At 42.3% G+C, this 12,173-nt stretch overlaps 1 protein-coding gene across 2 annotated transcripts in view; it reads left to right on the top strand.

Annotated features, from left to right (window-relative positions):
* The window catches only part of LOC149324138 (PDZ domain-containing protein 2-like), a 294,838-nt gene that overhangs the window by 223,112 nt on the left and 59,553 nt on the right, over nucleotides 1–12,173 (top strand). For both annotated transcript variants that reach the window (XM_089496933.1, XM_089496943.1), the window contains 2 exons: nucleotides 1,514–1,685; nucleotides 2,263–3,065. In XM_089496933.1, coding sequence (XP_089353059.1) covers nucleotides 1,514–1,685; nucleotides 2,263–3,065 — 975 coding nt within the window. The remainder of the gene's footprint in view (nucleotides 1–1,513; nucleotides 1,686–2,262; nucleotides 3,066–12,173) is intronic.

Consider the following 12,173-nt stretch of genomic DNA (forward strand, 5'->3'; position numbering starts at 1 on the left):
CAACAATTAAAAACACTTTATCCCTCCCCCCCTTAAGACGGTATTAAACAGTATAACATATTAAAAACACCATATCAAAGCATAAAAACAACAATTAAAAACTAAAACCCCTGATAGCTTATGCTATGAACTCCTTTCTTTCCGTTAGTCTCAAAGGTGCTGCAAGGTCCCTTTGCCTTTGCGAGGATAGTCTGGGGAGAAATATAGATATATTGGAATGATATAGGGATGGAAGTGTTGCATTGAAGCCAGAGCCTGAGGAGAAACTGAATGCGTTGTGGTGGTGGTGATGTGTGCCTTCATCTCATTACTGACTTCTGGCGACTCAGTACAGAAATTACGGCTTACAGTTGTAAACCGCTTACAGACTGCTTAGGTGGTATGAAGCAGTACAGTGTGCCTGTGTTATACGCAGGCATGCTATACGCGGCTTTGAACATATGTGCAGGGCACAAGGTGCGACGCGTCCCATTGGGATGAATGGGGGTGCACCACCGCATGCACAAGCCTCATTCACTTGAGTGGGACTTGAGCATGCATGGTATTTCGCTTACCGGGGGGGGGGTCCGAAACGGATCCCCCGCATAAGCCAAGGGCGCACGGTATAGAGAAAGGCTGGTGCTTCAGCACAGGTGCATCTAGTAAAGTTCATCCACAGGAATTGACTGATAAACACTGAAAGCAGAAGATATGAGTCCATGAAGAGAACAGCAAAATTAACTCCTTCTCATAGCACAAAACCAAGAGCTAAGAAGTTACTTCTTTGGACTTCAACTCCCACCCATCCCAGTGGCAATTGCAGAATCATGTCCTCACCTTCAGAGCAGTAAAGATATTATAAGAAATTAAGTAATTAACAATTTGATATCTTTCCATGACTCCCCAAACCTGCTGTCTGAGATAGCTGCTTCACTCTAACAAGTGATACAGCCAGCTCTATTTTTACATTTTTTAACGTTAAAGGCCTTGAATTATTTCCTCTCATCCACTCATGTCAGGGTACACAGGACATAAAACCAAGCACAGTTTTCCGTCATATGAAGAAGAAAACCCCACCCTATTCATGTTAATAATACAGTCATAACAAATTAAAAAGCTGTCCAATTGCTGGGGTTGTGTGTGTGTGTGTGTGTGTGTCATCCAATTCATCTGCCTAAAGCAGATGCCTCACTCTGCCTAATACTTGGGCCAGCAGTACCTTTTGCATATTGAGGAAGAAATTCATTCACTTTCTATTTTGGTTCCAGCCTTTTATTTGTTTTATGCACATAAGTTAGCATCTGCTACCACCCCTCCTCCAATCTGATTACAAATTCACTAGCACTAGTGACTGTAGAATAATTTATGAAATGAATCTATAAAATGGTGGTAGTAAAGACTGTTAGAGATTGGAAAAAGGAACACCATCTGTGTAAAGGTGAGGGCAGCAACCGGAAAAATTACTGTTTTCTTATCCTAAGGAATCATTGCTGCAACTTCCAATATTGACTTTTCCCCTGTCGATTTATTTCAGATGGGGTCCAGCAACTCTGAAACAGAACATTGTCAGTACTCCTTACAGGATGGTGCAAGCCCATTGCCACTTTCAGAAACAGCTATAACAGGCTCTGGTGATGAGGAGCTACTTTGTCCAAAGGATGGAAGCAGCTTCCTGGATGAGAGTATTCTTTCTCCTGGTATTTCAAGTAAGCTGTGGTAATAACAATGTAAAAACATTGAAAAGAATATGGCAGCTTCTTCTTTACTGCCCTTTATGTGGAGCCTTGAACAAGGATTCTGTATGTTGTTTAGTTTATTTGTTTGTGTGTTTATTTTGCTAAATTTATATGGCTGTCTAGTAACAGATGTTTTCCAGGCAGCTTGAAAATGTAACTAAAATATAGTCTTAAAATATAATCTCCAAACAGGAGAAACTGTTCTTCCTGGTAGAGGAAAATATAAAGCAATTCATACAAGTTTTATGCAATAAGGCCCAATTAATTAAATCAGAATCCGCAACTGTAAAAACTTCAATTGTTTAAAAGATCTGAGTGAAAACTATAGTAGATGAACCTCTTTGGGGAAGCTGTTCCATAACCAAGGTGCACCCACTGAGAAGGTCCTCTCCCCTCTCCCTGAGTAGTCATCCACCTCTTATCATTTGTAAAGAATATTTGGAGTAGGATCTTTTGACAAAATCTAAAAATTAGGGGTATATATGGGCAAAGGCAATATTTCAGGTCCTTACATTATAAAATCACAATGATATATTTTCTTTCTTAGCTACCAAAGAATCAAGCCTATGTGATTTATCAGCTAGTGGAAGCAACTCACCTGGCCCTTTCAACAAGCCAAAGGAGAATGTTACTCGGCATGTTACTTTCAGTGATAGCCCCAAAGGTGCACGTACTGTCCAGAGGCAGAGAAGGATTGCTTTCTATGATGGTGATGTGAGTGAGGAGGATGACTTTGCCAAACAAGATGGTATCCGGTTTAAAAAGGGAGTGAAGTCTAAAGGTCAGAAGAAAGCAGCGGCAAGCTGTGATGTTACCATTACAACTACTCTAGCAGGAGATAGTGATGAAAATCAGGAGAAAGAATTTGCAGCACATGTCCACAATGATTCAGCTCTAAGTAGCTTTAAGGATTTGACAGAGGGTGCTGTGGAGCATATAGTGGACTCGCCTTTCCTTCCAGTCAAATCATTTGACTATTCAAACGTGCCAGAGGTTCACCCAAGTCACCTGAGCTTGAAGGATTTCCGAGAGGCACAAGCAGAATCTAAGAGATCCCCTAAACTGGAACACAAAGCAGTCACTCGAGTTAAAAGCTTGATGAGCATTGAATATCATGGTATCTCAAGGCAGAAGAATGAGGATCATGGTGCTTGTAGCAGAACCAGTGGAAGGGTGCTCCCACACATCCAGAAGACTGAGCCACAGGAGAGTCCTCTTGGGCAGAAAGACACTGAAGTCATTACCTTAATTCGGAATGAGAATGAATCATTTGGCCTGGATCTGGAAATTAGCGCTACTCCCTTACGTGTTGTGATAACAAACTTGCGACCAGGTGGAGTAGCTGAAAGGGTACGTGCTTTTAAGATTTTACTGGTCTTGACTTATTTTACTGATCAATTGTTGGAGAACATTATTGCTTTTCTCCTCCTCCCTCTGCCCTGTGTGGAGAAGAGATTGATAACTAGATGCTATGGTAATTCCCTTCACACTAGGTGGGGCTTGTGGGAACAGGACTGGTTTGCCCAGAAAGCTCCACAGGCCAGATGAAGAACCTTCATGGCTCACAAATTCCATCCCTTTAGCCTGATGGAATATTAGCTCTGAGGAAGTTGAAAGTATTTTCCATACTTTCACAAGGCACCTCACAGAAACTTTTTGTTAGTCTCTCATCCTGCCCTTCATTTGATAGACTGTAATGAGATAGCCAGGCTTTGTGGGGACATATTTGTTTTCCATGAGAACTCCCCCCCCCCCCCCACACACACAACCAGATCCCCATTTTTAAAAATTAAGATTATGGCTGAAATTTCACCATGTTGTTGCCTCTCAGGCTGTTTTAGGACTAAGAAAGGCTTTTAAAAGAAACAACCCAGAACATGAACTGGCATGGGGTGCCATTTTTGGTTAAAAAAAAAAAAGGGGGGGGGGCAAACATCTTTGGACATATATATATATGAGAAATTTTGGGAATGCTTAAATGGTTGTGGGGAACTGCATACAACATGCAGGCTGTATTTTCTCATGCTTGCTGTAATGCTAAACAGTGGCTGAATGGAATATTGAATTCAGAATAGCCTATTAAGTTGTTATTACCTCCCTGACCGCCTATCCCATTTTTTTTACATGTCTTGATTGGGAGAAGAGAGTATTTTCAAGTGTTCTGTCAAGGCATGGACCACTACAGATTCTATTAATTCATGGCTTTAAAAACCTTCATTTTCAGTCTGCCTGCTTTCATAGATGGGCATCTTCTGGCTAAGACTACTGCTTATCTTCAATACATTCAATCTTCATCCAAGATTCAAATGGTGTCCTGACTTGCCTTATATAGAGGTTCATCCAGTAGGCAATCTAGCTAGGTACTGTCTTCTCTGGCTGGCAGTAATTCTCCCTTGTTTCAGTGGTTCTGCCACTTCAGATCCTGTACCAAGAGTTGTTAGTATGTACTGTATCACCAAACAGTATCTAGAAAAGGCTCACGGATTCCCGCCTGTAATCCTTTGCCTCAAAACCTTGATTCTCAGGAAGTCAGGGGGAACAATCCACTCAAGCTGGGTTCTACCACATGTGCTGACCGCATGGCAGGAGTTGTTTTATTCTGTTATTTTCAGCTTGGACTCAATTCTCCTTCTCTTCCAGTTTAATTTTACCTGCCCCACAGACCACACTGAAGCTACCCTTCTCCAATAGACATTAGTGGCAGGCAGTAAAATAATGGAAGGAAATGGGGAAGTAGATAAGATTAATAAGGAAAAATGCAATACCAATCAAGTAGAGGTTCCCAATTGCAATCAGTGCTTTAAGCATCGGGAATATAGCAGCAATGACTTCCAAGATAATGAAGGTCAGGAAGAATTGATGTCAAATATGTATATATAACATGATTAAGAATACACCTAGTGTTAGTCTCATACAACAAGTGAGACAGGAGTTGGATAACTCACAAAACACTAGTCGATGCTGCTGATTTGTTGGAAACTATGAGAATAAAGATAATGCTACTAGATACAAAATACAGTAAGAGATACAGTGACATCAGAATTAGCAAACTTATTATATAATACTGACAGAACTAAGTCAACAGAACTAAGTCAGATAACAGACAAAATAACAAAAGAAACACCACCACAACAACAATAAAAACACCCAAAGAGATGCAAGGCAGAGTAAAAATACAGAAATAAGACTGAATAAGGAAAGTAAGAAAAAGCATACAGAAGCAGACAGCAATGAACACCAGGCAAGAAACTGTATAAAGAATACAAGGCAAATGGAAGCAATGGCATGGAATTCAGATTAACGAATGGTAGCAGATGAATTAGTACAGGAAGATGACAAGGAGTATGATTAATCAGATATAGAAGAAGAAATGGTAGCTGACAGGTTATTTCCAGCAGATAAATTTAGAAATTTACTAAAAAAGAGTATTGCAAACTTTAGGTTTAAAAGAGGGAAAAATATTCCATGACAAGATAGTAAGGAGAAAGACAGAAGGACTGCAATGGTAAGGTAAATGCAAATATTGCAAGGTGAAGTGATTCTCATGCTGGAAATTTTTTAGAAAATTAATAGAAACATAATGGAGCTCATCATTACAAACCAAGAAATATGTGGTGCATTGCCACAAATTATGCACATTTGAAAAAGATATAGAAATATTAAAGGTACCATTGGTAGATGGACTAATCGCAGCATTGATTTTGGGAGCAATAGCCCCATGTGAGGAAGACACTACGTTAGAGGAATTGGGACGAAAGGTGAGCAGACTCTGCACTAAGGAAAGCACATCATCAGCTGTCCGAGCATTAGTAGCTGCATCTATGTTTGCAAGAGCTGCAGTGATGTGGGTGCAGGAAATTCAATGTTCAGAGGAATTACCTGTAACAGCATTGCATAGAGCACTCAATTGAGTTAGCAGGCTTCTACAATTCATAGCAGATGCTGGACATGATTCAGTGGCATTTGCTGCATGAAACATAATGCGATGACAATTGATAGATGTTCCTTATAATTGAAACACTGGGAAATAGATCAGAAATCATGAAACAACTTAGCATATGTTCCTTACACTGGGGATTTGCTATTCAGGGACAAAGCATTAGACAAAGTCCTAATAGAAAACAAAGAGAAAAAACAGGTCGTGCCAACTATGTAGCAGAGAAAAATGGATAGGAAACCATACAGAAATTCATTTGGAACATATTCCTTTCGAAGTAGAAGAGGAATGGCAAGGCAAATGCAGTACACTGGACAAAGAAGCCAATGGTTTAGACCCGGGGGCCTTCAAACTACAGACGTTTATCCACCCCCTGCCCCGGTCAACTCCTCCTCTCAGTTTTGGACGAGTCACGAGCTTGCCTGTGCAGAGCCTGCTGCTGCCTGAGGTCCGAGGTAAGAACAAGTTAGGATTTATTTTTTCTTGAAGTTAGGAGGTCTACCATATTTTCCGAGCTCCTAGTCCTCTCCTCTGCAGCTTGAGTTTCCTCAGGCTGAAATGATATAGACTGTCAAGGCTGTATTGATGAACACTGATCAGACTGCATTGATGGGCAGTGCAGCCTGTATGTCTCTGTGTGGGCAATTTATTTGTAGCGCTGTATATATATTGGTATTTTACTAATACCAATTTGGAATCCCTAGGAAGCAATGATATCAAGAAAGAGAAAAACTGACTCGGAGTGTAGGATAAGAACAGTGGACTTAAGATTAATTTTTCATACAGTACAAGGAAAGAGCTGTGTGTTTAATATGCCAGAATATAGTGTCTGTGTTCAAAGAATACAATGTGCATCGACACTATCAAACTCAGCATAAAGATAAATATGATTGTTTGGTTGGAGCAATGAGAAAAGCTAAAATATTAAAACTGAAAAATACATTTACAACTCAGCAAAATAATTTTATGAAGCAGAAGCAGCTAAATATTTCGTCACTGCGAGCAAATTTTCAAGTTGCCAAGCTAACAGCGCACGCTGGCAGACCATTTATGGAGGGAGAATTTGTTAAAGAAAGCCTTCTTTCTGTTGCCAAAGAGATGTGTCCAGAGAAGGCCAATTTATTTAGTACAGTGAGTCTTTCAGGACCTACAATTACATGAAGGATTGAAGAAATGGGAGACAATTTGCATCAGCATTTGCAAAACTCTGCAAAAAACCTTTCCTATTTTTCCTTGGCACTCCACGAAAGTAATGATATTCGTGATTCTGCACAACTTCTAATTTTTATTCGTGGGACAAATGACTATTTTGAAGTCACAGAAGAGGTTGCTGCACTGCAAAGCATCAAAGGAACAACTACAGGAGAGGATATCCATGAAAAGGTTTGGAGCTGGACTGGGCCAGTGTGACAACTGATGGTGCTCCGATCATGGTGGGGTCTAAGAAAGGAGTAATTGCTCGCATTAACCAAGAGATGGACAAACATAATCATTCTCATCCAATAGCCATACACTGCCTCATCCACCAACAGGCGCTGTGTAGTAAATCACTGAAGTGGGACTCTGTTATGAAAGTTGTGGTATCTTGTGTTAACTTCATTAGAGCTAATTCATTAAACCACAGACAATTTCAGGAATTTCTGTCTGAGCTACATGTTGCCTATGAAGATGTTCTGTACCACACAGAAGTCCGCTGCCTTTGTCGAGGGAGAGATTTGAAACATTTCTATGACTTGCTCCACAGATTATAGCTTTTCTGCTTTCAAAAAACAAAGAAGTACCAGAGCTCAGTGATGCAGAATGGAAATGGCACCTTGCCTTTCTGACAGATATAACAGAGTAACTTAACAGGTTCAGTGTGAAACTTCAAGGAAAGGGGAAGCTCATCTGTGATATGCAATCACATGTGAAAGCGTCTGAAGTAAGATTAGGCCTTCTCATCAAACCAGTGAAGGAGGAAAATTTCTGCCATCTCCCCACAACTCAAAATCTGTTAGCTGAAAAACCATTGGTTACATTCCCAAACAAATCATGTGTGGATTCACTGGGAAAGTTACAAAGAAAGTTCCAATTAAGATTTAAAGAGCTTCATCTCCATGAACAGAACATACAGCTTTTCCATAACCCATTTTCTATTGATATTGAAAATGTGGATACAATTTACCAAATGGAACTGGCTGAACTCTGAAAGGCGCATTCAGGTCAAGCAGCCTTCCTAATTTCTATGCATCTCTCCCCTCTGAGACATATCCTAATCTCAGGAACCATGCACTCAAAATGGCAACCATGCTTGGCAGCACTTATGTCTGTGAACAGACTTTTTCCAGAATGAAACATCTGAAATCTCCAATCAGATCTAGACTAACTGATGCACACTTGCATCACTTCTTACAACCAGCAGTGACAAATATGGAACCGGACATTGACCATCTCTTTAGACAAAAGCAGGCCCATAGTTCTCTTTGAAATACCTGTAAGTTTGTTGATTTAACTTTACTTGTTCTTCATGTTTAATATTGTATTTATTTCCGCTTTGTTTTTTTACTTCAAATTAAGATATGTACAGTGTGCATAGTAATTTGTTCATAGTTTTTTTTTAAAAAAACTATATTCTGGCCATCCAAAGGTCTGAGAGACAGTGAACTGGCCCCTGTTTAAAAAGTTTGAGGACCCCAGGTTTAGACAAGGCATAACACATGGAAAACAAGCTTTTTCAACGTTTGGATGAATGTTCCATATCAGAAAGTATGCACTTCAAATCTGAAATGGTCTTTTCTGTTAATAACCAAGCTCCCTTCAAGGGTTAAAATTTTCTGTTTTTGTTTTGTTTTGTTCCAGAAGGTCTTGTAAATACTTTTTTCCTGACTCCAGTTCAGTTACTGTTTTATTGAATGTACAAACTTCTTCTTCGTGGTCTCTGCGAATCACACAAATGGGTTATTCTGTGCATGCACAGTTAGGTTCGGAACCTTCTTGGAGATATTAAAAGTGTTTTGGCGGTAGCCCTGCCCACTCTCCAACTGCCTTTATTAGTCGGTTTCCCACCTAAACCCTCAGTTCCTTTTGTCTGCCGCACTAGCAGCATCTAGGAATTCTTCAGATTCGTTTTCCTGTCAGACTTTAAAACTCGATTTGCATTTTGGTGGTAATTTTTAACATTGTTGTTCATATTTTAAAACAAATGCTATGTTTTTCTAGATAATCATATACTTTCAGTTTTCAAATAATGTCCGCCTTACTGGCGCACTTGGCAAAGCCCCATTATTCCTGAGCAAAATTTTTAAAATGGCGCCTGCTTCATGGGCGCAATTTTCACCTCTTATCTCTGAGGTGGCTAGAGACGCTCTTTTGCTGCAGACAAACTGTCTGAGGACCATTCACCTGGCTTTTGTCTCCTCATTCTCCTGAAGAGAAGTTGTTACTGGCTGCCTTGACTTCAGTCCTTGCTGGTCCCTGGCTCCCCAGGATCAAACCAATTGGATGTCATCATCATCCCTGACTCTGGAGTGAAACCGACTGGCTTGCAGACCAACGTGGATCCTCATTGGTCTCTGTCTCTCTGGATTCAAACCATTTGGCTGGCAGCCCAACATGGATCCTCATCGGTCCCTGACTTTTCAGAATCATACCAATTGACTTCGAGCCCAACTTTAAGCCTCATTGGTCCCTGAGTCTCTGGGGTCAAACAGTTTGTCTGGCTGCACGACTTGGATCTTCATCGGTCCCTGACTCTTCAGGGTCAAACTGTTTGACAGGCAGGCCAACGTGGATCCTCATCGGTCCCTGACTCTTGGGAATCATACCAATTGGCTTTGAGCCCATCTTTGAGCCTCGTCGATCCCTGACTCTCTGGGGTGAAACTGTTTGGATGGCTGTACAACTTGGATCTTAATCGGTCCCTGACTCTTTGGGGTCAAACCATTTGGCTGGCAGCCCAACATGGATCCTCATTGGTCCCTGACTCTCCGGGGTCATACCGACTGGATGGCAGCCCAATGTGGATCCTCATCGGTCCCTGACTCTCCAGGATCATACCATTTGGGTGGCTGCCCAACCTCGATCTGCATCAGTCCCTGACTCTCCGGGGTCATACTGACTGGATGGCAGCCCAATGTGGATCCTCATCGGTCCCTGACTCCCTGGGGTCATACTGATTGGCTTGCAGCCTGACATCAACAATCATCGGTCCCTGACTCTCCGTTGTCAAACCGATTGGTTGGCTGCTCAACTTTGATCTGCACTGGTCCTACTCTGGAGTCATACCGATTGGCTTATAGCCCAGCTTTGAGCCTCGTCGGTCCCTGACTCTCCAAGGTCAAACCATTTGGCTGGCTGCAAGACTTGGATCTTCATTGATCTCTGACTCTTCAGGGTCAAACTGTTTGGCTGGCAGTCTAATATGGATCCTCATCGGTCCCTGACTCTCCAGGGTCATACTGCTTGGCTTGCAGCCTGACTTCGACCCTCATTGTTCCCTGACTCTTTGGGGGTCAAACTGGTTGCCTAGCAGCCCAACATCAATCCTCATCAGTTCCATACCAACAGGATGGCAGCCTGACTTTGATCCTCATTGGTGCCTGATTCTCTAAAGTCATACTGATTGACTTGTAGCCCGAGCTCGATTCTCGTCGGTCCCTGACTCTCTGGGCCAAACTGATTGGCTGGCTGCCAGGCTTTGATCTTCATCGGTTCCTGACTTTCAGGACTAATACCGATTGGCTTGCAGCTTGGTTTCTACCCTCATCAGCCCCTGACTCTTCGGGGTCAAACCGATATAGGGTGTTAGCCAGGTTGCCATCATTGTATGACTGCATTTCGTCCTGACTCTCCTTTGAGAAGACGAATATTAAGAGCCCAACGTCGGTACTGTTTTAAGCTGCACAAGAGGATTTGAATGCAGCTGGCTTTTCAGTTTCTGAGGGCCATTATTGATACCGTCACATGCTCCTTGCTGCCACCGGGTTCGTTTTGTGGCCGCGATTACCTGTTCCCAACAGCCAGTATGGATGATGTTGGTTTGGGCTCAAAGCCATAGTTGTTCCCTCTGTACCGAGGTTAACTATCAGCAAGCGCTCTATCAATTTTGGGCCATGAGGTGCACCACTGGTTCTTGCCTCCCTGATTCAGGTCCATAGTGTTTCCTTCTTACCGAAGGTCACTAGCTGCGAGCGCTTTGCCAAATTCAGGGCCATGTTGTCCCCCCTCCTTCTCAAAGCCTTTATATCTCCTACAGTTTGTCCCTCAAACAACAACCAATGATCACTTCTTTGCCTCCGAGCCAAAAATGGTCACTCTGACAAATATTCTGGTTCCATTTCATTCGAAATTGAGACTTCTTTCAGGTTGCTCCCTTGGTATCGAGGGATGCCAGCATCATTGGACAGTTATACAGTGTAAGGACAGGTTGCTTACCTGTAACAGTATTTCTTCAAGTGGTCATCTGCGAATACATACAAATGGGTTGTACTGCACCTGCGCAGTGCTGTTCAGAAACTTCTGGAATCACTGGGCAAAGTTTATTTTGCAACTTTTAGCTTTGGCGGTAGCTCCGCCCATCCCTTATAAAGCCCTGCGTTCCCGCTCTTTCCCCGTTCCTTTTTTCAACCATGTTAGCTGTTTGGGAACTTCGCTTCTGCTTCATTTTGACTTAATCACTGGACTTTGACTCAGACCGTTTTTTGACTACGATTGATCTGACCCCTCCATGTACTGTTGACCATTTGGCTTGTCTTGACTTCACTCTTGGATTTCGGCTTGGCTTCTCCATTTCGGCTCACTGCACAATGTCTCCGGCACCATTTAAAAAGTGCAACGTCTGTGGGGGTAAGATCCCCATTCAAGACCCCCATTCCTCCTGCCTTTTGTGTCTCAGAGAGACACACAACACGAAGGCTTGCCCGCTGTGCAAGGCAATGACTTCACAGGCCAGAAAAAAATCGGGAGTCCCGCTTGACGCCTGCCATCTATCAGGGGGTCCTCAAGCCAGAGGAGGTTCCCCGATCTGCTTCGGCCCCAGATGCTTCAGATTTGGTAGCAGCGGCTGCTGGCTCTGTAGCCCAGAGCCCCAAGAGCAGGCCAAGTGCTACGACGACCGTGGCCCACAGCTCCATGACTGAGCCTAGTGCCACTGACAAACCCTCCAAGTGTCCCTCTAAATATGTTTTGACAAAAACCAAAAAGCATGAGACTTTCCTTCTCCAATGCCAAAGAAAAGCAGAGAATAATCTAGAACAAAATACAACATTTAACACAGATACAGGCGATAGAGGAAGCACCAGACGATATGATTAGATATGTGATATTTTTTACAGTGCTCAAAAACAATGGCACATACCATCCAGTTTTGAATCTAAAGTATCTCAGCAATTATGTGTGGTTCTTCAGATTGAAAATGGAAACTTTACAAACTACCAAGGAAAGCTTAAGGAAAGGGATCTGATGATTTCAATAGACCTGAAGGAAGCTTATCTACATGTTCCAATGTCTAGAGAAAGCAGAAAATATCTCAGATGTGCATATCA

This window comes from Sceloporus occidentalis, unplaced genomic scaffold (genome assembly GCF_023333645.1).
Source record: "Sceloporus occidentalis isolate IW3139 unplaced genomic scaffold, rSceOcc1.0.p SCAF_1, whole genome shotgun sequence".
Lineage (NCBI taxonomy): Eukaryota > Metazoa > Chordata > Lepidosauria > Squamata > Phrynosomatidae > Sceloporus > Sceloporus occidentalis.